The sequence below is a fragment of the Anolis sagrei genome, chromosome 3 (assembly GCF_037176765.1).
Source record: "Anolis sagrei isolate rAnoSag1 chromosome 3, rAnoSag1.mat, whole genome shotgun sequence".
NCBI lineage: Eukaryota > Metazoa > Chordata > Lepidosauria > Squamata > Dactyloidae > Anolis > Anolis sagrei.
The window spans coordinates 99,973,351-100,000,133 of NC_090023.1; the positions used below are offsets into that span (position 1 = coordinate 99,973,351).

At 44.0% G+C, this 26,783-nt stretch overlaps 1 protein-coding gene across 4 annotated transcripts; it reads right to left on the reverse strand.

The window, feature by feature from the left end:
* Positions 1–952: 952 nt before the first annotated feature.
* Positions 953–26,280, reverse strand: NIPA2 (NIPA magnesium transporter 2). 4 transcript variants are annotated; one of them, XM_060769825.2, is made up of 8 exons: positions 26,026–26,280; positions 19,739–19,806; positions 18,659–18,798; positions 8,989–9,219; positions 6,991–7,047; positions 6,092–6,182; positions 3,291–3,451; positions 953–1,875 (listed from the first exon to the last, which is right to left on the reverse strand). In XM_060769825.2, exons 4-8 carry the CDS (start codon positions 9,125–9,127, stop codon positions 1,238–1,240), a joined length of 1,086 nt encoding a protein of 361 aa, XP_060625808.2. In that variant the 5' UTR covers positions 9,128–9,219; positions 18,659–18,798; positions 19,739–19,806; positions 26,026–26,280; the 3' UTR covers positions 953–1,237. The 4 variants fall into 4 exon arrangements, with proteins under 4 accessions (XP_060625808.2, XP_060625809.2, XP_060625806.2 ...); XM_060769826.2 differs by lacking the exon at positions 18,659–18,798; XM_060769823.2 differs by lacking the exons at positions 18,659–18,798; positions 19,739–19,806.
* Positions 26,281–26,783: the final 503 nt, after the last annotated feature.

A 26,783-nucleotide genomic window follows, 5' to 3' on the forward strand; every position in this document is an offset into this window, starting at 1 on the left:
AGTCCAGCATCCTAGGACTAGAGTTAGTTGCGCTTAGTAATTTTCAGCATTAGTGTCAGCAACCTTGGATTCCATCTGTTGCAAAACATTTTGCCTTAGGATAAAGAAACATCCTTTGCTTCAGAGCAAAGGGAGGAATGATTACTTCCATCATAGGCTTGTGTGGAGATTGCAGTTCAAAAGCATCTGTTTTAGACTCAGCCAAAGCATCTTACTTTGAGTCATGACCCAAATGGGGTCACCATAACTTTGTGTGTATGGGGATGGAGGTGTCACACAATATTTGATTAATCTGTTACGGGGGCGGTCAACTTGGCACATTTCTGTTAAGAGGACAAGAACATCAAGTCTTTTCTCCTGATTTCTATCCCAAGTTCATGTTGCATATTGACTGCACTCTGCCTGATATAGATACCAAATATTCCTGGAGCACACTCTTAAACAGAACTGAGGAAACCTGGAAGTCTTTCAAGATGGGGTTGGGGTGGGGAGGAGAACAGTGGATGGCTTATAATACTCCAGTTCTAATATATGCAGAGCAATTATAAACATCTTCCATTTTTGTAGCACCTTAATATTGCTATGTCGGTTTCCTGACATTTTGAGCTTACTAGTGTTTTCTGTTGGGGACCAACTGAATTTTTACTTCACATTTTTATTTCTTCCACATGGAAATGCATAATTCCCAAACAAAACAGAGCAATGAAATTTAAATTCTATTACTCAGAATGTAATACTTCATTAAGCACCTAGGCTAAAAGGGATATTGTGTCTTCATATCCAAGCACCAACAAGGTTCTGCGTGGGCCTCACAATCTGAACTCAGAATGTAAAAAATTCTGATCCAGATCTGCAGAATAAGACCTACACATCAACATCTCACATTTTAACAGTGCAACGTGGACTTATGCAACTCAGTGACGCTCCAGCCAGTCAAGTAATCACTCACTCATGCAGAAATAAAGCATTTTATTCATTAAAATTGTCATTAGTGCAATAAGTCTTAAACCAAACTGTAATATTTACATGTTCACACATAATCAAAAACATGTTTTGAGGTCTTTTTAATATTTTTAAATGAAAGTAAGGCAAATAAAAATCCACCACTGTTCTTGGTCCAAGCTAAAAACAAACGATTGTCTATACATACTGTTTAAATGCATCTGTTTCTGAGAAGCGCTTAAAACCGACATTTCACAACAAAACACAAGTATAGAATTGTCCTTTAGATGTATTTTTAAGATGCTGCCAGGTTTCCATTTCTCCTAGAAGATATTCCTTCAGTGACTGGTAGATCACCTACACAGGTTGCATTTTCTTCATCATTACTAAAGCGTTCGTACGGATTTGGCAGAGTGCCATTCATCCCTCTATCATCTTTATGTAAAGACACTGGCAAATTTGCCAGGGTGAGGTTGACATCCTTAAAGGCATGCAATAAAAATATCCCCACTATGATAGTGAGAAAGCCACTAACTGTACCAATAATGTCGTCAGCTGCCATGTCTTCCCATTCCTTGAGGAGGATCGCAGAACAAGTTAAAACAGATGTTGTGAAGAATACATAATATATTGGCGTCACAACAGAAGTGTTGAATATGTCCAGGGACCTATTTAAATAATTGATCTGTGTGCTAACACAAACAATAAGGCTTAATAGGAGTATCCAAGCCAAAGGATGTTTCAGGACTGGTTGTCCAATAAAAAGTTCCTTTATAGCAATGCCCAAGCCTTTTACACAGGAAACGGACAAAGCTCCAATGACTGAGCAGATGGTTATGTACACAAGAATGTTTGTCTGCCCGTGCCGTGGTCCCACCACAAAGATCATTATTAAGGACACAATGACAACAAATGTTGCAAAGACAACAAAACCTGCAACGTTAAGAAAGAGAAAACAAATATTAGCTTTACATTGTAAGGGCGTGAAGGAAAAGGTCTTTTGTTGGGAACCATGTCTGTCTAGGGATGGACAACACTTTTGGCCCCATGAGTGAATGCGTACAAAAGGGGGTTGGGGACCACATATGTCCCTTACCATATCTCAGCATAAAGAAATTAAAACTTGCTCACTCAGTCTTAAGATCGGGGATGGGAACCTTTGTGGGGGAGGAAGTTAACATTCAGGTTATTATTATCCTACTGATTATGGGAAGGGGAAAGGGGACAAGAGCAGACCGCATGCAGTCCAAGGGTTCGGTAGAAGGAATGTAAGCTAAAGAAGTGAATGTACTGAAAAAGTCCTGCTGCTTTACCAAAGCTGCTGTTCTAATGCAATGGGGAAGGTTTGCACACAGGAGAAACAGTAAACATAGTAAAGGCTGAGTTCTGTTAACACTTGAATTTAATTTGATATTCCAATTCCTCACAATACAATTATTAGGTCCAAAAAGAGACTTTGTTTTCATTTAAATTTCTTCTAGCATCTAGAAGCCAAGTCTTCGAACAAACTGAAAAGTCTGCGGCATAAGGATGTTAATGGGTCCGTCAGTTGTAGCTATCACACTTGGTAAAGGCTGGAGAAATGCATCCTAGAACTGTGTATGGTGATCTTCAGCATTAGTGTCTGGATGCTGGCAGCAAAGCTGAGATTCTATCCATTGCAAAACATTTTGCGTAAGAGAAAGGAAATGCCCACTGCTTCGGGGCTAGGATAGGAATCAAGGCTCTACTAATGTCAAACTGCAGCTTCCAGCATTTCTTATCACTGCTGAGGCTGAATAGGGCTTGTGCAGAGACTGCATTTCAAAAGCATTTCCAAATCCAATCTTTCCACTCCTGACTCCTTTCTGCCTGAGAAATTTTTATGTGATCCCAGGTATATAGAATAGGTATAAAATCAAACATTTATTGGTAACAAATCAGCATTTGCAAGACTTGCTAAACAGGCTATTTTTCCTTTTTGTGGAGTACAGCTGAAGCATTTTCTGCACAATCCGCTGTAAACACTGCATGCTGTTGCTAACAGATTTATGTACATTAGTGGCATTCAGAAATCTTTTACTGTTGCCAATTTTTGTGACTCCTGACATTGGGGGACCCCATTTGAAGTCAGGACTCACAGTTTAAGAAGCAATGGTCTAAACAACCACTATTCGCTTTACCATGCAAGACATAACATTATTCAGAAACCAACACTTTGTTCTCTCTTTTTCCTCTAATACATGAACATGAAGATTCAGCTAACTATTTATTGCTATCTTTGTGGTCACAAAAGAAACCCAGTGGAGCATCTTCCAGTGTATTACTCTATTAATTACAAAGCTGAGCAGATGGCCACATTTTCTCACCTGGATCACCCAGTTTGTGGGACATTTCATTCAAGGTTTCTACTTCCTCTTCTTGGGGAGCATGGATGACCATCACAGTTGAACCCAGTATACTTAGCAAACATCCAATTTTTCCATGTAGATTAAGCTTTTCATTTAAAAAGTAAGATGAGAGAATGGCACTGAAAAATGTAAATACAAATTAGAATTCGTAGGACTGCTTATAACCCCTCATTTTAGTCAAGTTCAAAAGGTTACCTATTTTTAAGCATTGAGATTTTTAGAGCACCTTGGAGATTCTAACATAATAATAACAACAATAACAACAACAGCAACAACTTTATTCTTATACCCCACCACCATCTCCTCGAAGGGACTCGGGTGGCTTGCATATGGGTCAAAATGCCCACAAAACATAAAATCAAAACAATCAATTAAAACTAAAACACAATTAATATAAGAGCATAATAAAATATAACAATCCAGATAAAAACACAATTAAATAAAACATAAGAATATAAAACAACAATGTTGAAACTCAAAACAGTGCTCAACAAAACCAGTAGCCAATAATACAATGGACATGGCAAAGCAATAAAAAGGGCTGGGCATGGGATAGTACAAAACAGCGTACCATAAGACCGGGGTATTGGATGAAGTGCAGAGAACAAAATATTATCAGGCAACCTAGGGACTGGGCATTTATAACTAGGGACTAGCTGTTCTCTAGCTGAAACATCCAGGTTTTCAAATTCCTGCAAAAGGAGGACAGTGTGGGGGCTTGCCAGATTTCCCTGGGGAGGGAGTTTCAGAGCCAGGGGATCACCACCGAGAAGGCCCTCTCCCTCATCCCAACCAATTGTGCTTGTGGTGGGATCGAGAGGAGGCCTCCCCGGCAGATCTTCATAGAGGAAGATGCAGTCACGAAGATAGGCAGGACCCGAACCATTTAGGGCTTTGTAAGTAATAACTTATCAGCAACAAGTGGAGCTGCTTTAATAGGGGCATTGTGCACTCCCTATAATTAGCTCCATTTAGAAGCCTGGCTGCCGACCTTTGGACCAAATGAAGTTTCTGGGCTGTCTTCAAAGGCAGCCCCACATAAGAGTGCATTGCAGTAATCCAATCTGGATCCAACATGGCTGGATGGACAGGATATACATACATTCCTGAAATATCCAGACTAGTTTTTAATGTTTTCAAACTAAAAATGTTATTGGGATATTCTACCAATGAATACAGTATATCCAATTGCCATTCATACAATATATCCTATAAAGGCTTAACGGTTTGGGACCCGCCTACCTTCGTGACCGTATCTCTCTCCATGAAGCAGCCCAAGCTCTTCGATCTTTGGGGTAGGGCCTCCTTTCGCCCCTACCAATATCACAGGCATGACTTGTGGGTACTAGGCAGAGAACCTTCTCCCCTGTGGTCCCCCGACTTTGGAACTCATTACCCAGCGAGATTAGGAAAGCCCCCACCTCAGAAACCTTCAAGAAGGACCTCAAAACCTAGCTTTTCCGTTGTGTTTTCGGAGAGTAGTCACACAACCATATACTATTGCTCCCCTCAACATCTCTGTTCTTGGAGCACTCATCTCCCGTTTATATGAATGCCCCTTTTTTTACAACCCCACTCTTTTATGTGCTCTCCCTCATAAATAATCTGCTCCTCCTTATCTCACCCTGAGTTTTTAGTGTTTTATCTTGCACATGTGGCCCGCTCAATGTCATTGTAATTGTGGATAATGTATTTTATATTTTGCATTGCTTACTGTATTCATATGTTTTTTTGTATTTTATTGCGTTGTTATGTGTGTTTGTGTTTTATTTTATTCTAACTGTTGCTTGGGCTTGGCCTTATGTAAACTGCCCCAAGTCCCCGTTGGGGGAGATAGTGGCGGGGTATAAATAAAGTTTATTATTATTATTATTATTATTATTATTATATCAGACATATCCAATAAGGCTTTACAATAAAAGGCAACAAAACTCAATAGAACATATTTATCTAGAACCTATCCACTGTGGGCAGTTTATTCATAAGCAATAACAAGTAGATCGATGGGGTAGAAGAGTGAGTTGATCAAAGTACAAAGAAAATTCAAACATGAAACCTAAATCCTTTTAATGAACCCTAAAAACTTCTGTGGCGTTTCTTTTATTTTCTTGCTGGAAAAAATGGCAAATTAAAATTTTAAATTAATGCAAGCTAGGATAGAGGGTTTCATATAAAGAACCCTAAGAAATACAGGAAGTAGTCCTACTGTACAAAGATAATTTTTCCACTAGTTTCAATCACTCTGTGTAGAGATCGTAGTCACAGCAGAATGCTATAGAATCTACTACTGAAAGACACACAGCTCCCTAGGAGGAAGCCCACTGATGCAGAGGTACTAACTTGAGTAAGCACACATATAATTGTGCTGTTCAGAGAATAAGTCAAAAGCAAGTCAGAAATAAAAACAGAAGAGAATAGCTAACATTGTCAGTAAAACAATGAGTCTATGGGAAAGCCACTCTGACAATCATTTAGACAACATCAGTGTCTTAAACTGGTGTAAGGGACAGCAGAAGGAATCAAAGGACTTTGTGAGTGCATGATGGCGGAGGAGAAAACTAAATGGGAAAATGAGCTTGCTTTTTTCTGGCTTCATATTATGATACATAGAAAACAAAAAGATTAATGCAGTACTGAAGTGGGTGAATCATTCATGTGTGACGCTCAAAATAAAAAGTATAAATGCATATAGGTTTGATAATTCTCCTAAGTAAGGATGTACAGCTGCTCTGCCTCTCTGATGGTGTCATATTCCTTACCTTACAAGAACACTGAGAGCTCCTAATGGAGTCACCAATGTAGCTGGAGCAAATGCATAGGCAGCAAAATTTGCAACTTCACCAGCTCCCACTGTCAATTGAAAAACAGCAAGTGTTACACAAAGAGAAAATTTGAACTGAGCTGTTCCTGATGAAAATATTAGCATTATTGTTATAACACTGTTGTTATTTTTTAATTAAAATACAGAAATAAAACTCTAAACAGAGCTCAAAGCTAATACCTAAATGTTTCAAACAAGAGTACCCTTTCTGTTTTGATCGTATTTCAAAGTTCTCATTAATGCTCCCTCAAATAAAAAAGGATACAAAATTATTTGTTTGAGTGGAAAATGTTGCATTTAAAGTTAATTCGAAAATAAACAGATATAAAAGTAAATCAAAATTAGAACTGGGGATTTATCTCAATTGGAACGAAACCAAAAGGTTTAGTAGAACAAGTATATTTGCATGTGTCATAAAACACTGCTGTGGACTTGCAATAGTGAGGAAGAAAAGGAGACAACAGGTGGCTCTGAAAAGTCTAGTTCTCTAATACTCACAAGTTTTCTTCCTATTAACACTGTAAAATTATTCTGGCTAACACGCTCCAGAATACCCACCATCACCATATCTGCTCATTTTTCACAGTAATTACGCTGAATCTCAACATTTTCTTTTTGGTCCTTCTCTTGTGGGCCAGGTGTCATATTGCTGGGGGTAGGGATTTTTTCCTTTCAGATGGTTTAGACAAGTTTACAAAAGGCCCAGCTAGCTAGCTGATCGCTATATACAGCATTATGGAATCAGTTGGGCAAACCATCTCTGGTACGGAAGATCCCTTATTCTGTAGCTCTGGATTCACAGTTAACAGCAAATCTTTGGTCTTCCCAGTTACTTACTTGACAAGAGTCCAGCCCACCACAGCCACTCTTTGAGGTATGCATGGCCACCTTGTCCTGTATTTCATTTTAAAAAGAAAATATAGTTACTATGGTATCTTAAAAAGAAATTTAAAAGCATATTTCGGGTTCCCAGTATTGCAATCTTTGTATTGGTCAGGATGCAAACAGCTACTTTAGCTATGCCTGAGGAACTCCATGTCCACAGTGTGTGTATGTGTGTTTAAAACAGACCTCTCATGATATCCTAATATATTACCATTTAATATCAGATCTGCACATTTGAAATTTAATATTGAAATACCTGAGGGTTAATGGGATCAATCCAGATTAAGAGCATACCCACACTACATAGGAATCTTGTGATCCATTGTTTTTAAATTATCTATTCCCATTTGGGAGTAAAGCAGGGTATTAATAGAATAATTAAATATAGATATAAAGATGGATGGATAGAGAGATAAGCCTTTCAACTACAGCACTGAGATCTCAAGAAAAAAAATATCAAGGATCTCATACTACAAACATCAGCATCCAAAGCATGAAGCAATTTAAAGTGGCATCGAAGCAAGCAGCATATATTGTGAGACATAGGTGAATGGGAAGGCACCAAAGGAACTACAATCTTCTCTTTTCACAGATACAGAAGCAAGTATATTGCTTCACCCTCCCAGTGTGAAAGTGATGAAATATGCCATCCTCAATGACCCAATAATGGTAAGACAGTAATGTGTTCTCAGAAAAGCCATGGATTCATGGGGCCTGCCTCCTTCTCAGTGAGGCAGGGTATTATACCAGTTCAAATACTTTATTCCTATCAAATTCTAATCAGTAGGAAGGAATCTAAGAACAGCCTGCGTGTGCAGGAAGGGGGGAGGGGAAGTAAAACGGCATTTTCCCTTCTGCCTAGCTCAGCACAAGCTAGGAAACAATGGCCCATTCATTTCTGTCATAAACTCACCCCCACAGTCACCAACCTAAGGAATTCTGGGAGTTGTAGTCAAATTCTGGAAACAGGAAACATTGACTTGCTTTGAATTTGACTAAGTCTAGATCACAAATAGTAGAATTTGCCATTCACAGAGCTTAAAATATGAAAACTACAAAGTTTAAGTATATCCTACATGTATTTCATACACATATATCAGCATTATCCATTGGAGCATATGAAGATAAATACCAAGAAACTCAAAATTGGTGTTATAGAACATAAATTTTGAAACGTTCTGAGTTTGACATGGCTTATAGAAGTTTTTGGAACAACGTTTGAGTTCTCAATGTTGAATTTTTGTTTAAAAAACTTTGTGAATAAGGTAATTGGGCATTTGCTGGAAATCAAAAGGGAAGGTGATGTTAGGACTCTGCAATAGCAGAGACAATGGTGGCTTTTAATTCCCTGCTCTGTCTCTTACCGTGTTTATGTGATGAATACCACACTAACTTGAGAAGAATGAGATTTCTTAGAATATACAGAGCCACTTAGATTTGAAGGAACAGGAAGTTCCTTCCTGCATTATGGAATGCCAGCCATAGAACTCTCCATGTTTTCAACTGTAATCCATTTGTCAAATTCAGCATGAAATCCCAGAAATCTTGCTTTGTATAAAGTAATGTGGCATAGTGAAGATAAAGGTTTCCCCTGACATTAAGTCTAGCCGTGTCCGACTCTGGGGGGTGATGCTCATCTCCATTTCTAAGCCGAAGAGCCAGCATTGTCCATAGACACCTCCAAGGTCGTGTGGTCAGCATGACTGCATGGAGCCGCCGTTACCTTCCCACAGAAGCGGTACCTATTTATATACTCAGAATTGCATGTTTTTGAACTGCTAGGTTGGCAGAAGCTGGGCCTAGCAGCGGGAGCTCACCCAGCTCCCCGGATTTAAATTGCCGACCTTTCAGTAGCTCAGTGGTTTAATCTGCTGCGCATACAAACGTATAAATACAACCAAAAATTTCACTCAAAGCTGAAAAAATAATGATGACAGTGCTTGAACTAACCTGCTCTCATTGAGCCTTTCCTGGCCAGCCGAAGGAGACCTTTCTTCTTCAGGATAAAACTGCCGCCAATGAAAAGGCTAGAGCTCATTGCCAATATCAGACCAATGTAGAAATCATATTTTCCACTTCCGTCAATCATTTTGTCAGGTGCTGAAGCATTCCAAATTATCACGTTGATCAAGGAACAGAGCTGTTACCAGTACAGGAGGCAATGTGATGCCAAATTGAAACCTAAAACAAAACAAAGCAAAATTGTCATGATAACATAATTTATAACTGATCCAGAATATATGTGCTATCCAATCCATGTGTCCTACTTCTTTTTGAATAAAAGAAAACAGGAAATCTAGTTCAAGGAAGGGCAGACAAGTAGCCTAGCAGGACCCCCATTGGACCCTCCTAATTTTCACCTACAGAAGAGCAAATGCATCCTTTGGGGACACAACTGGTCATCTCAGCATATTTCCCTCTGTCTGTGGGTTCACTTTCAGTCTGTCTTGAAATGGCTCAAAAAGAGTGTGGCTGGCCATTTTGAGATTTTTTCCCTAGATTTAGGAAGACAGGTGGATGGGTTTCTGAAGACATCTGACAAAACCAAGAAAGCAATTCTATGCACTCAGAAAGGGCATCCATACAAAAATAACAATGGGATTTTTAGCACAATTTTAGGCTGGTACTAACTGGCAACTAAAATGGGAAGTCTTCAGACACATATTACACCTGTGCTTTCCATTTCTTTAATAAACACATCCAAAATTCTCAAGAGCCATTTACTAGTAGGGAAGTCACATCAGGGAAACTAATGCCAGTAGAATAGATCATATATTTCTTTAAGGATAAAAACTGCTAAGTGAGAAGTGAATACAGGGAGACTCCATCTATCGGACAGATGGCAAGCTGTTTAACTTCAGCAGACTGAAAACCAAAACCAAAGTTACAACAACATCTGTTATAGAAACTGTGGTTGCTTACCTGTAACCATGGTTCTTCGAGTGGTCATTTGTGTAATCCACACCTAGGGTATCCCTGGCGTCAATAGGCGGCAGCTCCGGAAATTCTCAACAATAATTAACCCGACTCCGGCCCTGCCCTTGCGCTCCCAAGCACGTGTCCAGCCTAGTTCCCTGCCACCGAAGCGGCAGAGACGAAGGCATGAACGATGTGGGGAGGATGGGCGGGTTGTGTGGATTCCACAGATGACCACTCGAAGAACCATGGTTACAGGTAAGCAACCAGTTTCATTCTCGTGGTATCTGTGGAATGCACACCTAAGGTAGAATAAAAAAGCCACCTACCTAGGCCGGTGGACATCATGCCAGAGTCGAGAAAAGGACCGCTCTCCCGAACGCTGCTTGGCTCCACGACAGAAGGTCGATCTTATAATGCCGGACGAAGGTCAGCGGCGACAACCACGTGGCGGCGCTGCAGATGTCAAGTAGGACGCCGCGGGAGAAAGCGGTGGAGGTTGCCACCGCCCGGGTGGAATGAGCCTTGAGGCCTTCCGGGGGTTCCTTGCCCGCCAGGCGGTAGGCGAGTCTGATTGTTGCGAGGACCCATGCCGCCAGGCGCTGTGAGGACACCGGGGGCCCCCTGGTGTCCGGTCTGTATTGGAGGAAGAGATGGGGAGAATTCCAAAAGGGCTTCGTGCAGTCGAGGTAGTACGGCAGTGCCCTCCGGACATCGAGAAGATGGAGGGCGTACTCTAGCAGAGTGGAGAGGTTCTGGAAGAATGCCGGGAGGATGACGTCCTGCGCGGAGAGGAATTGAGAGGCAACTTTCGGCAAAAAGGAAATGTCCGTACTGAGGACTATCTTGTCCTTGTGGATCCTGACATAGGGCTCGTCGGCCCTGAGGGTGGCCAGTTCACTCGACTGCCGAGCCATGGTGATAGCAAGAAGAAAAGTTGTCTTCCAAGAGAGGTGGGGGAGGTCGACAAGAGGCCAGAGGTTCGAACGGAGGCTTGGTGAGGGAGGAGAGAATGAGGCGGAGATCCCATGCAGGGGGAGGATCCAGGGAGGAAATGCATTCTTGTGGCCCTGGAGGAAAAGCTGTACCAACGGGTCCTGAAAGGGAGATGGGAACCGGTGGCGTTTCCTATATGCAGCGATAGCCGCTAAGTAGCACTTGAGGGAGGACAGGGCCAGGCCCCTGTGCGACAAGGAGGCAAGAAAGTGTAGGAGAATGGGTGCCGGTGCTGTTAGCGGGCCCGCCTGACGAGCCTGAGTAAAGGCGGAGAACACTTCCCACTTGCGGGCGTAGGAACGCTGGGTGGACGGCCTGTGGGCTGTGGCTAAGATGTCTCGAACCACGGCAGGGTTCAGCGGTTGGATCCGCCAGGCGGTGAGGTGAAGCCACTGGGTGTCGGGCAACGGTCAAGAGGTCCGGCCGATGCGGCAGGCGGTAGTGGCAGCCCGCCACCATGTGGGTTAGGAGAGGAAACCAGGGCTGGCGAGGCCACCAGGGGGCAATCACGATGGCGTCCGCTCTGTCGTGGTACAGTTTGGAGACCACCCTGGAGAGGAGCGGTATTGGAGGGAAAACATAGATGCGGGGTACCGTCCAGCGAAAGAGGAAGGCATCACCCAGGCAGGACGTCTCTGCCGGCGCTGCCCCCCAGGCGCAGAAGATGGCGCACTTCACGTTGTCCGGCGCGGCAAACAGGTCTATCGATGCGGGTCCCCACCGATGGAAGAGATCGCCGACGACATCCAGGTGAAGAGACCACTCGTGGCCCGGCGTAAGAGACCGGCTCAGCAGGTCGGCGCGGGCGTTGGATTGTCTGGGGACATGGATGGCCGAGATGTGAATGCCATTGGCAAAGCACCAATGCCATATTGTTAGGGTGAGTTGAAGGAGGGAGGCGGATCGCGTGCCCCCGTTTGTTTATGTACCACACGACGGTGGTGTTGTCCGTGTGGACCTGCACCGGGTGGCCAGTGAGAAGGTCCTGGAAAGATTGGATGCCCTTGAAGAGGGCGAGCATTTCTAGGTAGTTGATGTGGAAGTGGCATTCTGCCAGTGACCAGACCCCTTGCGTTGAGTGGCGGCCGGTGTGTGCTCCCCAATCCGACAGGGAGGCGTCCGTGGTAAGCATCCGGGATGGGTCCCTGGGACAGAAGGGCATGACCGCACAAACCGTCGGTCGATGAAGCCACCAGCGGAGAGAGCAGCGAATGCGGGGTGGGAGGAGGAGGCACGTTCGCAGACTGTCGTGGAGGAGGCTGAAATGACGGAGGAACCAAGCCTGAAGGGGGCGCATGTGAAGCCAAGCAAAGGGGGTGACAGCCGTCGTCAATGCCATATGGCCCAGGATGAACTGTATGAACCACACGGGGACCGACGGGAGGCGGAGGGAAGTCAGCAGGAGCGACCGGAGAGTCCGGAAGCGATCCTCGGGGAGGAAGGCGGTGCGGGAGGTGGAGTCGAGGACGGCCCCGATGAACTGTATCGTCCTTGTAGGGGCGAGTCGTGACTTGGTGTGATTCACCATGAGGCCCAGGTCCAGGAGAAGTGAGAGGGTGAACCGGATGTCAGAAAGGAGTGAGTGACGGGAGCAGCCCACAAGTACCCAATCTATATAAGGGAACACCGTGACGCCCTGAGTGCGGAGGAAGGCCGCCACCGCGGCCATGCACTTCGTGAACACCCTGGGGGCAGTGGAAATTCCAAAGGGGAGCACCCGGTAGGAGAAAGCCTGATCACCTATCATAAAGGAGAGAAACCTATGGTGGGAAGGGGAGACTGCCATATGAAAGTAGGAGATCGATCGTGGTGAACCATGCCCCCGAGGGGAGAATTGGGAGGATGGTAGGGAGAGTCACCATCCGAAAGGTAGGGGAGTAAACATAAGTATTACGTTCCCGAAGGTCGAGGATGGCCCGCTGGCCTCCTCCCTTCTTAGCAACTAAAAAATAACGAGAAAAGAAAACCGACAGAAATGATTGCTCCCTTCAGTAGTAAGGAGGACACCTCTTCCCATAACTCCTGGGAGGGGTGGGTGGGTTTCACAAACCCCGTAGGGGGTAAAGAACGAAAATCAACGGCGTAGCCCGACTGAACCACGCCAAGGACCCACTTGTCCGTGGTGATGGCCTGCCAGGCCGAAAGGAAGGCCGCAAGACGCGAGCCAAACTGAAAATGGACCCCAGGCACTAGTTGGTGCCGCTCAAGGTCACTAAAATCTAACAAAAATGGCAGGGCATCGCGTCGCCCGGGAAGGGGAGGGGTGTCGAAAGCGGGGGAGGTGGAGCGCAGGGAGGCAGCGCTAAAAGCGCCGGCGCCCCTTACCCTGAAAACGAGGCTTAGCCTGCTGGCCCAGGCGAGCAGGTTGCTGTTGCCTGGGCGGTTGGGCAGAGGAGGCCTGAGGGAAGGGCCTGTTACCCGGTTGGTAGGGCCTGCGGGTGAAAGCCGGGGAAGAAGTCCACTGACCCGAGGTGCGAACGGGCCGCTGCGTGGTGTAGCCAAACTTATGGGCCGCCTGGCAAACGTCCTGTGTCTCCTTGAGTTGGGTGTTCATGTCCGGGTTGAAGAGGCCGGAGTCATGAACAGGGAGATTCTCGGCTAGTGCCCTGCCCTCCTCCGAGAGGGTGGAAGCGCGGAGCCAAGCATGTCAGCGGATGGCGGTGGAGGTCGCAAGGAGGCGACCCGAGGAGTCTGCAGCATGCTTGGCCATATCGTTCTGCGCCCTGGATAAGGAGAGAGCCTCCTGGAGAATTGCTTCTGCCAGAGGGCGTTGAGCATCCGGTAGGTAAGGCACATAGGAGGACATGAGTTTCCAAAGGTAGGTCTGGTATGAGGCAAAGTAAACTTCATAGTGCGCAAGACGGGCGACAAAAGCTGCACTAGTATGTACCTTCTTGCCCACGGAATCTAGTTTCCGGCCCTCCTTGTCAGAGGGGGTACTGTGAGGCTTGAAGCGCTTGCCCAGCGTCATACCGGCCACCACCGTATTTGGTTGGGAGGCCGGGCAAGCCAGGGGGCAGAGGTAAGGTCAATCTTGTAAAGCAAGTAATTCCTCCGAGACACAGGGTTGATAGAAGGAGGTGGAAGGTCGGGGGTCTTGGTGAGTTGGAGGTATGGAATACCCGGGAGAACCGCCGCCGGAAGAGGGGCTTGCTGTTGCTCGTCCAATGGAAAAAGAAAGTCATCAACAGGTTGGCGTGGAGCAGCCACGGGGACCTTGAGGGCCCTAGAGAGGCGGGTGAGGAGGGAGGTGAACGCCGACGTGTCTGGAGGAGCTGGAGGATGTGTTGAGAGCGCTGGGTCCAGCTGGAGAGAGGCATGGGATCTAGAAAGAGAGGAAAATCCTGAGGAGCAATATCCTCCTCGTCGGCCTCCAGAGGAGGAAGGGATGGCGAGGCATGGCGTGGGCCCAAAAGGGCTGGAGGAAGAGTAGGGTTTTTTTCCGCCACCAGAACTGGTGCATAAACATAGGCCGCGCCCCCCCCCCCCCGAGACCAGTGGATGGACAGGTCCCTGGAATACGAAGGAGGGCCGTTTGCCCCATGCCAGGTGACCAGGCTGCTCGCTGGCCGACTGGCCCGCGGGGGGGGGGAGTAAACGTTGGGAGGGCATACTGGGACGGGCTGAGAGAGCGAAATGGGGAGAAGGCCGGTCCTGCTCGTTGGGTTCGATAGGCCAGGTCCGAGGGAGAAAAGGTCTTGAGGGCCTGAGGACTGCAATGCCAGGCTGGGCGTGCATCGCAGCCTCTGCGCTGGAGTGGGCGGGTCCGGAGACAGCAGAGGCGGAGCCGGGGAGCGCTGGTCCGCCAAAGACTCCTCCTTCCTCCTCTTCTTCTTCTTTGGCTTGGAGGAGGACTTGCGGCCCGAAGCATCAGGAGGAGGCCGCTTCGCGGCAGATGGAGCCCAGCGGCCTGACGACGAGGAAGGCAGCAGTGAAGGCGGTGAGCCTAGGGGAGGGGCGGCACCCTCAGCCGAGGGCGCCGTAGATGGCGGGCGGAGGATGGAGGAGGGAGGAAAGAGTGCGCACTTGTACAAGAGCGCCTTCAGGCGTGCGTCTCGGCATTTTCAGGCCTGGGGCATGAGCCGAGCAAGAGGCCGAGCAAGAGGCCACCGGGTGCACCTCCCCCAGGCAGAGGAGGCAGCGATCATGGGCGTCGGTGTCCGGGAAGTTATCCCCGCACACAGAGCACCATTTAAAACTGGAAGCCATGGGGAAAAAAGGAAGGAAAAAGAACAAGGAGAGAAAAGGAGCTGCCACTTCTCTTAACCCGACTCCGGCCCCGCCCTTGCGCTCCCGAGTTGGGCAGAAAAAAGGGAACTGGGCTGGACACGTGCTTGGGAGCGCAAGGGCGGGGCCGGAGTCGGGTTAATTATTGTTGAGAATTTCCGGAGCTGCCGCCTATCGGCGCCAGGGATACCCTAGGTGTGCATTCCATAGATACCACGAGAATGAACTCCAGTATGCTGATGACAATGTGGTCTGTGTGTATTCAGAAGAAGATCTACAAGCCACTCTAAACACCTTTGCAGAAGCATACGAGAAGCTTGACCTGTCATTGAACATTGAGAAAACCAAAGTGCTGTTCCAGCAGTCACCAGCCAACCCCTCTCCAATGCCAGAGATACAACTTAATGGTGTAACATTAGAACATATTGACCATTTCCGCTACCTTGGCAGCCACCTCTCCACAAAAGTCAACATCGACACCGAAATACAACACCGCCTGAGCTCATTTTTCCGAATGAAGCAGAGAGTGTTTGAGGACCGGGACATCCCTAGGGATACCAAAGGTGCTTGTTTATAAAGCTATTGTCCTCCCAACCCTGCTATACGCTTGCGAAACGTGGACTGTCTACAGATGTCACATGCAACTTCTGGAACGATTCCATCAGCGCTGCCTTCGGAAAATCCTGCAAATTTCTTGGGAAAACAAGCAGACAAATGTCAGCGTGCTGGAAGAAGCAAAGACCACCAGCATTGAAGTGATGGTAATCCGCCATCAACTCCGCTGGACCGGCCACGTTATCCAGATGCCTAACCACCGTCTCCCAAAACAGTTACTCTATTCTGAACTCAAGAACGGAAAACAGAATGTTGGAGGGCAGGAAAAGAGATTTAAAGATTGGCTCAAAGCCAACTTTAAAAGCTCTGGCATAGACACTGAGAACTGGGAAGCCCTGGCCTGTGAGCGCTCCAGCTGGAGGTCAGCTGTGACCAGCAGTGCTGCAGAATTTGAAGAGGCACGAATGAAGGGCGAAAGAGAGAAATGTGCCAAGAGGAAAGCACGTCAAGCCAACCCCGACCGGGACCGCCTTTCATCTGGAAACCAATGCCCTCACTGCAGGAGATGATGCAGATCAAGAATAGGGCTTCATAGTCACCTACGGACACACCCTGGAAGATTACTCGAACAACAAGGGATCGCCTAAATAGGTAAAGTAAGTAATGCCATCCAAATATATATATATATATAGAGAGAGAGAGAGAGAGAGAGAGAGAGCAAGCTTTGGATAGAAAAGGGAAGGGTTACCACCCATGTGGCATTTGTTTTGCTGTTTGTGCCCCTGTTCAGAAGATTTCACCTCACTTGCTGTCCCTGTGATAATTGGATTTTGGAAAAAAAATGGCTTTCTGTAGAAACAAGGATTTGTGATAATTATTCAGTGGAGACACCTTTTCCCCATGATAACTCTTCCAGGAGTGAATTTCCCTTCCTAGGGGATAATTTATCTCACTTCCTGTTGCCTCATTCCCATTCTTAACTATGACTCGATTGTAAGTAGAATGCTTGTAACTGCCTGTATTCTCAGTTATAACAAAATGGCAGCAAAAGATTGGGAAGGAATACGTGGGAAATGGGGTTATCCTGGTAAAGGCTCACCCTCTGAAAAGAAACTATCCATATTACAACATTTTGTTCCTTGTAACACCAAAGTGAGAGCTAAGCATTCATAAGTAAATCCTCACCTTTCAGCCCACATTCTGACTGGCAAAATCAATTTTGATGCCACACAAGAAGGGCTTCCTGATGCAAGCCTAATATTAGAAAACAGGTAGCTTCTCTTTCAAGAACAGAAAATCAAATGCAAGATGGAGCAGCTTTCTTAATGCCTTCACTGTGAGGACAGATTAAGTAAAAGTGTAACCTTGAAAGATTTTTTAAGGGTGAAGGGAAAGGGACACTTTTTAGTTCACACTCCAAACTGGTATGGGTGTGTTTCACATTCCTTCTGAGGGTTGAAGCCAAAGGTAGATTGAGCAAGGCCAATTTCTGATTTTTAGCGAACCAATTCTGAACAGTCATTAAGAGAAGACTTGAAAATTCTCTTGCCTTTCAAAACTCATATGGTTGTGTACACAGATTTTAATTACCTGGGAGAGACGGCAATTATTGGAATTAGGCTTTTGGTACAGAATAGCCTGATGCTGGCACAACTTTTATTCAAAGTCATAAGAAAAAAACAAACAAACAGGATTCATTAGCAACTCTATATTGACATTTCCTTAAGGCTCTTGGGCGAGCCTCAAATATCTGATGAAAGGTTCAGTTCTAGGTCTGATACTAGGCCTGATACTCTTGAGATACTCCTCCAGTTAACATTTGTTTGGCTGCTTCACTACGGACATTCAGTAAGGTGTTCAAAACTTATCTTTTTACTGCCACATTTCCTCAGTGATCTAAACCAGGTATTTCATATGCCATCTAGCTGCACCCTTCTTATACTTCTATGTCTTCCTCATGTTAAATGATTTCACTTTTTGTACACATTGCTCTGGAATGGTTTGGCTCTGCAAGTGTCTAATAAAGGATATGGTCACTTCTTAACATTCAACTGCAAGATGGACAGTGATGCTCAAAGCCCAAATTTCAAGTGAATGATCTCTGGGATTCAATTTTCCAACACCCTAGAAATTGTATATTTTCAACTTTTTTACACTTTTTAATGTATTCACAAAAGTATTCGTGGATATTTCAAATACTGTGTTGATGTCATGAAGCAACAGGCAAAATTCTTTCCAGAAATTCATTTTTAAATGCCAGTGCATGAACTAAACGAAATCAAGGAAAGGTGACATGTATACATAATTGCCCGCGACAAAATATTCGTAGTGACAGTCAACAAGAAGGTTGCAGGTTTCATCAGGACTCTCAACCCCAACAGAACAAGGGAATCCTTCCCCATTCATGAAGAGGTCTGAGCAACATTCCAGACTGCTCTCTGTATTCACTGACTACATGTGCTCTTCAGAAGAGTTTATTTTTTTTAATTCTTTTAAGTAACTATTCTGAAATAAAAGGAATACAGTGGGCCTGCCATATCTGCAGGGGTTCAGTTCTAAGACCTTTGGCAGATATGAAAACATGTGGATAATAATGCTCATATTGTGTCCGCTTTCATGTTGCCACCATTACTAATATATATGGGGTACAGATGCCTGCAGCCACTGGAAATTGCAAATCCAGATCCTGTGGTTAAGAGGCCTGTTTGTCTGTCTACACACACACACTTTATTGTAATACAAGATTTCGATTTTCCTTCCTGCACCGCTCACATCCATTGAGACAGAATGACTATTACAAATACAGCCAGATATCAAAATTGCTAATTCAGCTAAGTAGCAAGAGAACATTGTACTGCCTTAAAGCAAAGTAAAGGGACACACATTGAAAGGTTTACTAGGGCAAATGAACAGATCATGAATCTACCCTGATAGTCCCTGACATTTGTCAACTTAGACAGGTTGTACTCCATGTTATGTTAATAATGATGATGATGATGATGATTCTTATATTCTGTTACCATCTCCCTGGAGGGACTCGGGGCGGCTTACACATGACACAAGTGCCTAAACACAGAACATAAAATGAAAACAACTTTAAAATATAATTAAGTACAACATATGGACATATAAAACATCTACTAATAGTCAATTAAAAATAGCGCTCATCAACCAATGGTGGTAAGCTGTTATAAACATGGCCAGTTAAGACAAGTTAATAATGAATACAGCATCACACTAGCCGTCAGTTCTTAAGAATCAAGTTCTCTTTGTCTATGATAGATGGAGCGTGGAAGTGTTCAGCTAGTTGATATATCTATCGCTACATCCCTACAAGTGTTGTGTAAGCTGTACTTTACACAAAAACAAACAACTGAGTTGTTCGCTGAAAGCTTTCTAAAGTATACATATTCAAAGATCTGTTCCTCAGAGATGGCTTAATTTGATTTGATGGGTTTCAATAGGTACCTATCCTTTTGACATTTTTGGGGCAAGTAATTCAACAATTTCCTTTAGAAAGAGTTCTCTAAATCTGAGACATCATTTAGAAGTAAATACTGCAAATTAAAGCAGATACTGTATTGTGACTCTAACACATTTCTATCTTGCATAAAAACTTCGGGAAGCCTGGATATGTCATTTTTAAAGCTTACGATAAGTCTTCCTCAGCAGATGTGAAATACTGTTCTTTCAATAAAAAAATAAATGGCACTTTCTCAAGGTAAATGCTTTTTCTTATTTTACACACATCTTGGGCCGTACTCCAGAAGGAAAGGCGGCATATAATGAAATAAAAATATAATAAAATAAATAGACAAGTCTTTCTATATCTACTTTTGAAACAGACCTAACTTTTCGCTTCAATGTTGTTCAGGGATCAGCGTATCCCTCAAAACAACAGCAGGATTGCACATTACTGAAACTGTATTGTGAATACACCAAAGGCTATACTTCTACCAATACAGTTTTTGGGCATCTTTAAAAACAAAACAAAAATCTCCCTTACCTTGCTGACATTTTAGAAACTTATCTTCAAGCCACATGTCTTCCATTTCACTAATCAAACTGGCTATACTGAAAAAGAAAAGATGCCAATCTGAACTCTACTAGATAGTAAATTTGTCTCATATTTCATTTCCTTAATCAGAATTAGTTTTTCCCCCCACTAATATTTTATGTAGCTGGTTGTACTCTAAAATAAATAAGTAAATAACTATGCAATAATGAAATAAAAGTATATCTAACTTCCTATCTAAAACAAGGTTTGGCAAGGGTAGGCAATTCTGGAAGGGTACTGGGCCACGTAAGTCCCTTGGGAGACTCTGAAGGGCCATACACACCTGTTCCTGGAAATAAAAAGCTCCTAAACACCTTTTAGGGGACATTCTTATCCAGTTTTAGGATCTTCCAGGATCACTAAAGCATTTTAGGTCATTTCAAGAAAAAAACTTTTGAAAAATAGGAAGGTGATGAGAAACTTCAAGTTATATTGGAGCAAAAATATGAGTGTTTTGGTTTTTTTTGGAGGGGGGGGGGTATACGTGGCTCATGGACTACACTTTGTCAATCTCTGATTTTCAGAAGCCTACAGCTGTCTTCCAAAGGACTGTATAAGAATCTGTAGTTATCAGCACCTAGATTTTTTTTCTATGTATTACACAAATTTCAGTATATTAAGGCTCTAGTGATCTTTTAACAATGAACTATGATTAAGCATTACCTGTATAAGATACAATGAGCTAAAGTCTCAAGAAGGGACTGGAAGGTCTCTCCACCTCATTCCCAAATTCCTCACTAACATGTTGCCAAATTCAGCAGCTGAACCTCTATGCATTGCCAAAACATCAGGTGGGCACATGTTGACCAGTTCTATTTTTAAGGCAAAATATTGCTTTTTTTTCTCTACTACACCAATTCAGCAAAGGGCAGGGGTTCTCAAAGTCAAATTATTCAAAAATCAAATTATCATGTAGCATGGCCTGTGATACATAAAAGCAAATGTATTTAATATAGCATAGAGTAAAAGAATTCTGTTGACTTCAAATCACAGAATCGGAAGAGACCTCGTGGGCCATCTAGCCAAACCCCCTCCCAAGAAGCAGGAAAATCAACCAGGAAAATTGTAGTAGATAGCCATATAGCATCTGTACCAATAGAAATATGAGATAGACATGAAAATGTCTTTCATCTAAATATTACATGGTGTCTCAAACATTTTTATTAATGAAGCAACACTGGTGAAGGAAAGTCACGCCTGTAGTTCTTATTCATTCTGATGAAGGACCAATGCTTAACCCTGGCATCTCTAGATAGGATAGGAAAAGATTCAGGAAGTTAAAGGAAATCCCTTTAGATTTGCGGTTTTGACTTTTGTAGATATGATTATTCACAGTTTAAAAATATTATCTCTAGGAATCTTTAGGTCCTACAATGCTCTCTAGAAGTTCCTAGAGTGGTATCTCATAAGTAAAATATAGTAATTTCTTTATTGGCATTTTTTCACCTTCACAGGGGTCCTGCACCCCTAACGTGGAGAGCTGACTTTATTTCAGTTGACTGATTGACATCCATAAGTAAGTTATAGATCCACCTCAGCTGCATTACAACCATGCTGCAAGTACCCTACCAAATGTGGAGAGCTGACTTTATTTCAGATGACTGATTGGCATCCATAAGTAAGTTATAGATCAACCTCAGCTACATTGCAACTATGAGCAAGGAGTTTTCACTTGTAAACGTTGCTGCTTTGCTTATTCCTGCTAGCATGACTGGAAAGAGGGAAGTAAACAAGTATAAAAAGGGTGGAGCAGCATGAGGCATTAGTCACCTTTCGAAAAGCCTGTTGGTACCTGAGCTTTGCTGTATCCTCTCTGGAGTAAGCTGTGGATGGTATAGAAACAAACAGCATGGCTCTTTCTATTTGTCTACATACACCTCTCACAGCTCATTGTTCAGAGACTATACCTTAGCTCAGGGGGAAAAAGGGGACAGCAACTGTGCAGCTCTTTGGAAATGGAAGATTGCAGAAAAGATCTTTGCGCAGTCAGCTACATCTAGAGCTGATAGGTATTGCAGTCTGGCCAGGTCTTGAGCTGATGGATGTTGCACCTCACTAGCTGTACAATTTTATAAATGGCCCCATTATGTGGGTATACATTTTTGAACAGCTCCATTTATAAAATCATAAAACTAATATATTTTTTTTGTCGTGTCAGGAGCAACTTGAAAAACTAATAATGAATATTTCTAATAAATAGCATCAAATGCATGCCCAGGTAACACTGGGTGCATAAGCTAGTACATAATAAAAAGGGAGAATGTTCAAGTTTTTAAAAAAGTAAATAATAGATTTTTCAGCTGACCTTCTTAAATAAAGCTTAATATGTCTTGAAGAAATGTACATATACAGTCCAGAAGTTTCCCACATTTTTGGTATTGCAACCTGAAACTGAAATGATCTCATTGGCATTGCACAAACTGTGGAAGAGTCAAGAGAGGGGAGCTGAATACTTTCAAAAGTCACTGCAGTAAAAGTCACCAGCAAAAGATAAATTATATACAGTCTTACAAACCGTTTCCCCATCTGTCCAGACTTCTCTACCAGCTTCATCAGTGCTAACTCTTCCAAATTGCTACTATTTCCTTCCAGATTTGTGTCAGCAGTGCCCATCCAAATAGTGTTCATTTCAATTTCTCTGCTTATCCTGGTGAAATGCTAAGGTTACAACAGCACATCTCTTCTGAGATGCTAATGAAGGAACAATGCCTTCAGTTACTGGACAATAAAGAATTATTCATTACAATGGTGCAATCTTGTTTTTTCCAAAGGTCGCGTAAGTAACTGCAACTTGCCAGATGATGTTTAACGGTAGCACCCATGATCCCTTACCACTTTTGAATTGGGATCTGCAGTCCAAGCCTGTCCATCTCTTGACCTTAACAATCGGAAACCATTCTTCCAAAGAAAGAACAAAAGGAATCTTTTGTCTTCTAGAGTCACCCAGATTCATGATGGAGAATTTTGTTAGCTGCTAAATGCAAGATTTCATGTGGTGTTAGTCTACTTATTTTTGTTATTCACTGAAAGGGAAAAAGTCAATCAGTAGTTTATCCATACAAAATATGTATTTATCTTTACTACTGTGAACTTCCTGATCCGAAGAACTCCTTCATAGCTTTTTACAACCACACAATAATCACACTAATCTATTTTACACAAATTAGAGGGGAAAAATATGAAAACTAAAACTGCTTCACATTAACCAAGCTCTCTTAAACCAGTTTTAAATGCACTGTACCATTTAAACTCTATATCTATGGACTAATTCCAATTTTTCCTCCAAGAAATACCAACCAGTTTTTGTTATTATACAAAATATCCAAGAAAAACATAAGCAACTGAAGGAATAGAATGGAATCCACAAAAGCTTGTGCTGAAATAGATCTGTTGGTCTTAAAAGGTACCACAATCTTTATTTCCACTAAAGCAGACTAACACAGCTGTCTGTCTGAAAACTATCATGCTCAAAACTGTCAGAGATATTAAACATTTAGATTTTATTTATTAACAATGTTGAATTGTAATTTTTGTAAACCACTGTGCATCTACTGCATGCAAATTTTTAATGTTTTCTTAACAAAGCAACTTCTGTCTGGATATATTACAAAATTACAGGAAGTCCTTTATTGTTATGTCACATGATCCTGTTTGCATAAAGCCTATTACACCAAGATCCCCATTTATCTTAAAGCAGATGCTTACAACTCCAAGGAATGGTGACTGCGTTACTACACAATCATATACCCCTTTACTTTCAAGTTCCACTGTTTAAAATACTATTTCCTTCCAGACAACAGCATATAAAATTGCATCCTTATAGCATTTTGAAACATATGAGTGTGTCTGTGTGTGTCAAGATTGCTGTGGGCTTATGGCAACCCCATAAATTGTACCAGGATTTAATTTGGTGACTCCCTGAAAGACCAATATAGGTTGAGTATCCCTGATCTGAAATGCTGGGACAGGAAGTACTGGATTTCAAAATAGTTGCACATACTGTACCCAATAAAGTATCTTAGAGACACTCCCCAAGTGTAAACACAAAGTTGATTTACGTTTCAAGACACCTTATAGACACAGCCTGAAAGTAATTTTATACAACATGGATTTAACAATGCTGTGTGTTTACTAAATGTAATACTTGGAGGCAATAGCTATGGTGTTCAAAGACTCCTCCTTCCAAGTAATTATGGATAAGAGTGCAGCTTTAAGTTACCTTGTTATGTTCTGTCAGACAAAATACGGTGTAGTTCTTCAATTTTAAGATTCAAGTTTCCTGTATAAACATCTCTAAAAATGGGATGTGTCTTAGAATTGCAGGTGTATCTTGTGTATTTTTGTTTGTGGCGGCACAGAAATTAGGGTGCACCTTACAATAAATGGTGCCTTAGAATTGAAGAATTACAGTAGCCATCAGAAAGCTTATGGTTCACTTTCTCAGCCACTCGTTTATAGAGCATTGGGTTTTCAAGGTAAGGCATGCTCCACTTGTTTAGGGGATTGACTTCAAAACAGCTGTGTGATTCTTTGTATCAACTCAGTGTAGCCTAGTGCTTTGAGTGTAGATGGGGTCCAAAAGAGGAATCACTACACCAGGCGTGGGCAAATTTCAGCCCTCCAGGTGTTCTGGACTTCAACTCCCACAATTCCTACCAGCTTACCATTTGAACTCCAAAAGACTTGGAGGACCGAAGTTTGCCCATGCCTGCACTACACTGTAAAATGAATGCAGTTTGACATTACTTTAAGTCTGTGGTTCTCAACCTGTGGGTCCCCAGATGTTTTGGCCTTCAACTCCCAGAAATCCCAACAACTAGCACACGGGCTGGGATTTCTGGGAGTTGTAGGCCAAAACATCTGGGGACCCACAGATTGAGAATGATTGCTTAACTGCTCTTACAAGGCCTTCAGTCTCCTCTGCCAAAGAGTGCCAGTGCTTCACCAAACTACAGATCCCAGCATGGAGCCATGGCATTTAAAAGTGGTGTCAAACTGCATTGAGTCTATAGTGTAGAGGCATCCTAGGACTCTCTAAGACAATGGTTCTCAACCAATGGGTCCCCAGGTGTTTTGGCCTACAACTCCCAGAATCATAGAATCATAGAGTTGGAAGAGACCTCCAGTAACACCCCCTGCCAAGAAGCAGGAAAATTGCTTTCAAAGCATCCCTGACAGATGACCATCCAGCCTCTGTTTAAAAGCTTTCAAAGAAGGAGCCTCTATCACACTCAGGGGCAGAGAGTTCCACTGCTGACAAAATTCTCACAGTCAGGAAGTTCTTCTTAATATTCAAATGGAATCTCCTTTCTTTCAGTTTGAAGCCATTTTTCCGCATCCTAGGCTCCAGGGCAGCGGAAAACAAGCTTGCTCCCTCTTCCCTATGACTTTGTCTCACATATTTATACATGGCTATCGTGTCTCCTCTCAGCCTTCTCTTCTTCAGGCTAAACATGCCCAGCTCCTTAAGCTGCTCCTCATAGGGCTTGTTTCCCAGACCCTTGATCATTTTAGTCACCCTCCTCTGGACACATTCCAGCTTGTCAATATCTCTCTTCAATTGTGGTGCCCAGAATTGGACACAATATTCCAGGTGTGGTCTAACCAAGGCAAAATAGAGGAGTAGCATGATTTCCCTGGATCTAGACACTAGACTCCTAACAGGATTTCTGGGAGTTGAAGGCCACAGATAGCAAACCAGGGCTCTAAGAGACCAAGGCTCGCTTTCTTCTTTAGCCACTGGATGACCTTGGGGCGAGTCAAACTCTCTCAGCCTCAAAGGAAAGCAATGGCGAACTCCTTTCTGGAGAAATTTTGCTGAGAAAACCCCATTATGTTGATGAAGTGACAAGCCAGAGAATATATTGTGCAGGTGCCCTTCAATAGGAGGATCGTAGTTGGGTCCCCTTAGGTGGGAATCTACTTGGGGCACGTCCACACTTCAGAATCAATGCAGTTTGACTCCCCTTGAACTGACATGGCTCAAGGCTATGGAATTATGGGCGTTGTAGTTTTCTGAGGCACCAGCATGGTCCAAACTACAAATCCCAGGACTCCAGAGCACTGAGCCCTGGCAGGGATGACACCGCGGTGTAGATGCCCCCCAGGAGGCGGCTCACAGCTCCCGCGGCCCGCTTGGCGTGGCGCTTGGCACGCGGAGGCTCAGCGAAACGGCTCAAGAATGGCCCAGGGAAAGGCGGCGGGAGGAGAGGAGAGGCTGGGGCCCAGTCAGTTACCCGCAGTGGAGGCGCCTCTCGTCTCACATCCTGAGCGGGGCCCCGAGCGGGGAGGGAGCGGCAGCCCGGGAAGAAGAAGGGCAGAGGGGCGGCGGGGGCGGCCGAGGGGAAGGGCGGGAAGACAAGGGCCCTCCCCACGCACGCGCCGTCGCCATGGAGAAAGCCCCCTCAGGTGCCGCCGTTGATGCTGCTCCTGCTGATGCTGCTCAACGGCTCGCCCTCCTCCTGCTTGGCACACTGGGCGGAAGAGGCGGAGCAAGAGAGCGAAAGGCCGGGCGGAAGTGGCCTCATTCACTGCTGAGGCGCACGCGCGGAAAGAAGGGGAGAGGGAGGTTGGGGGAGAAAAAAAAAGAGGGGTGGGTCACGTGGCTCCTCCTCCTCTTGCCCCCCCCCTCCCATCTCGAAAATGGCACGCGGGAAGAATGGGTTATATTCTCTGCTGGCCTGCCATTAAGAGACCTTTTTTGTCTCCCCAATGTAATTTGGAAAATTGGATTCCAAAAACAGACAAGAAAATTAGAGTCGTACCTAGGCTAGCAGTGAGGGTTGGTAAATGTGTATAAGCAGAATAAGCAGAAGCTTTATCACAGTATTTGAACCAAGGTATATCCTGCTGTATAATAAAATGTCACTCAGGCTTGTGAAACAAATAATAGTATCTTTACTTTAGTGAAAGGACTAAGGCAGTGACTTCTCCGGCCCACTCCTTGTTTGGGTATTGGCCAGCATGCCAACGACTTATGTCAAACCCTGAAGCT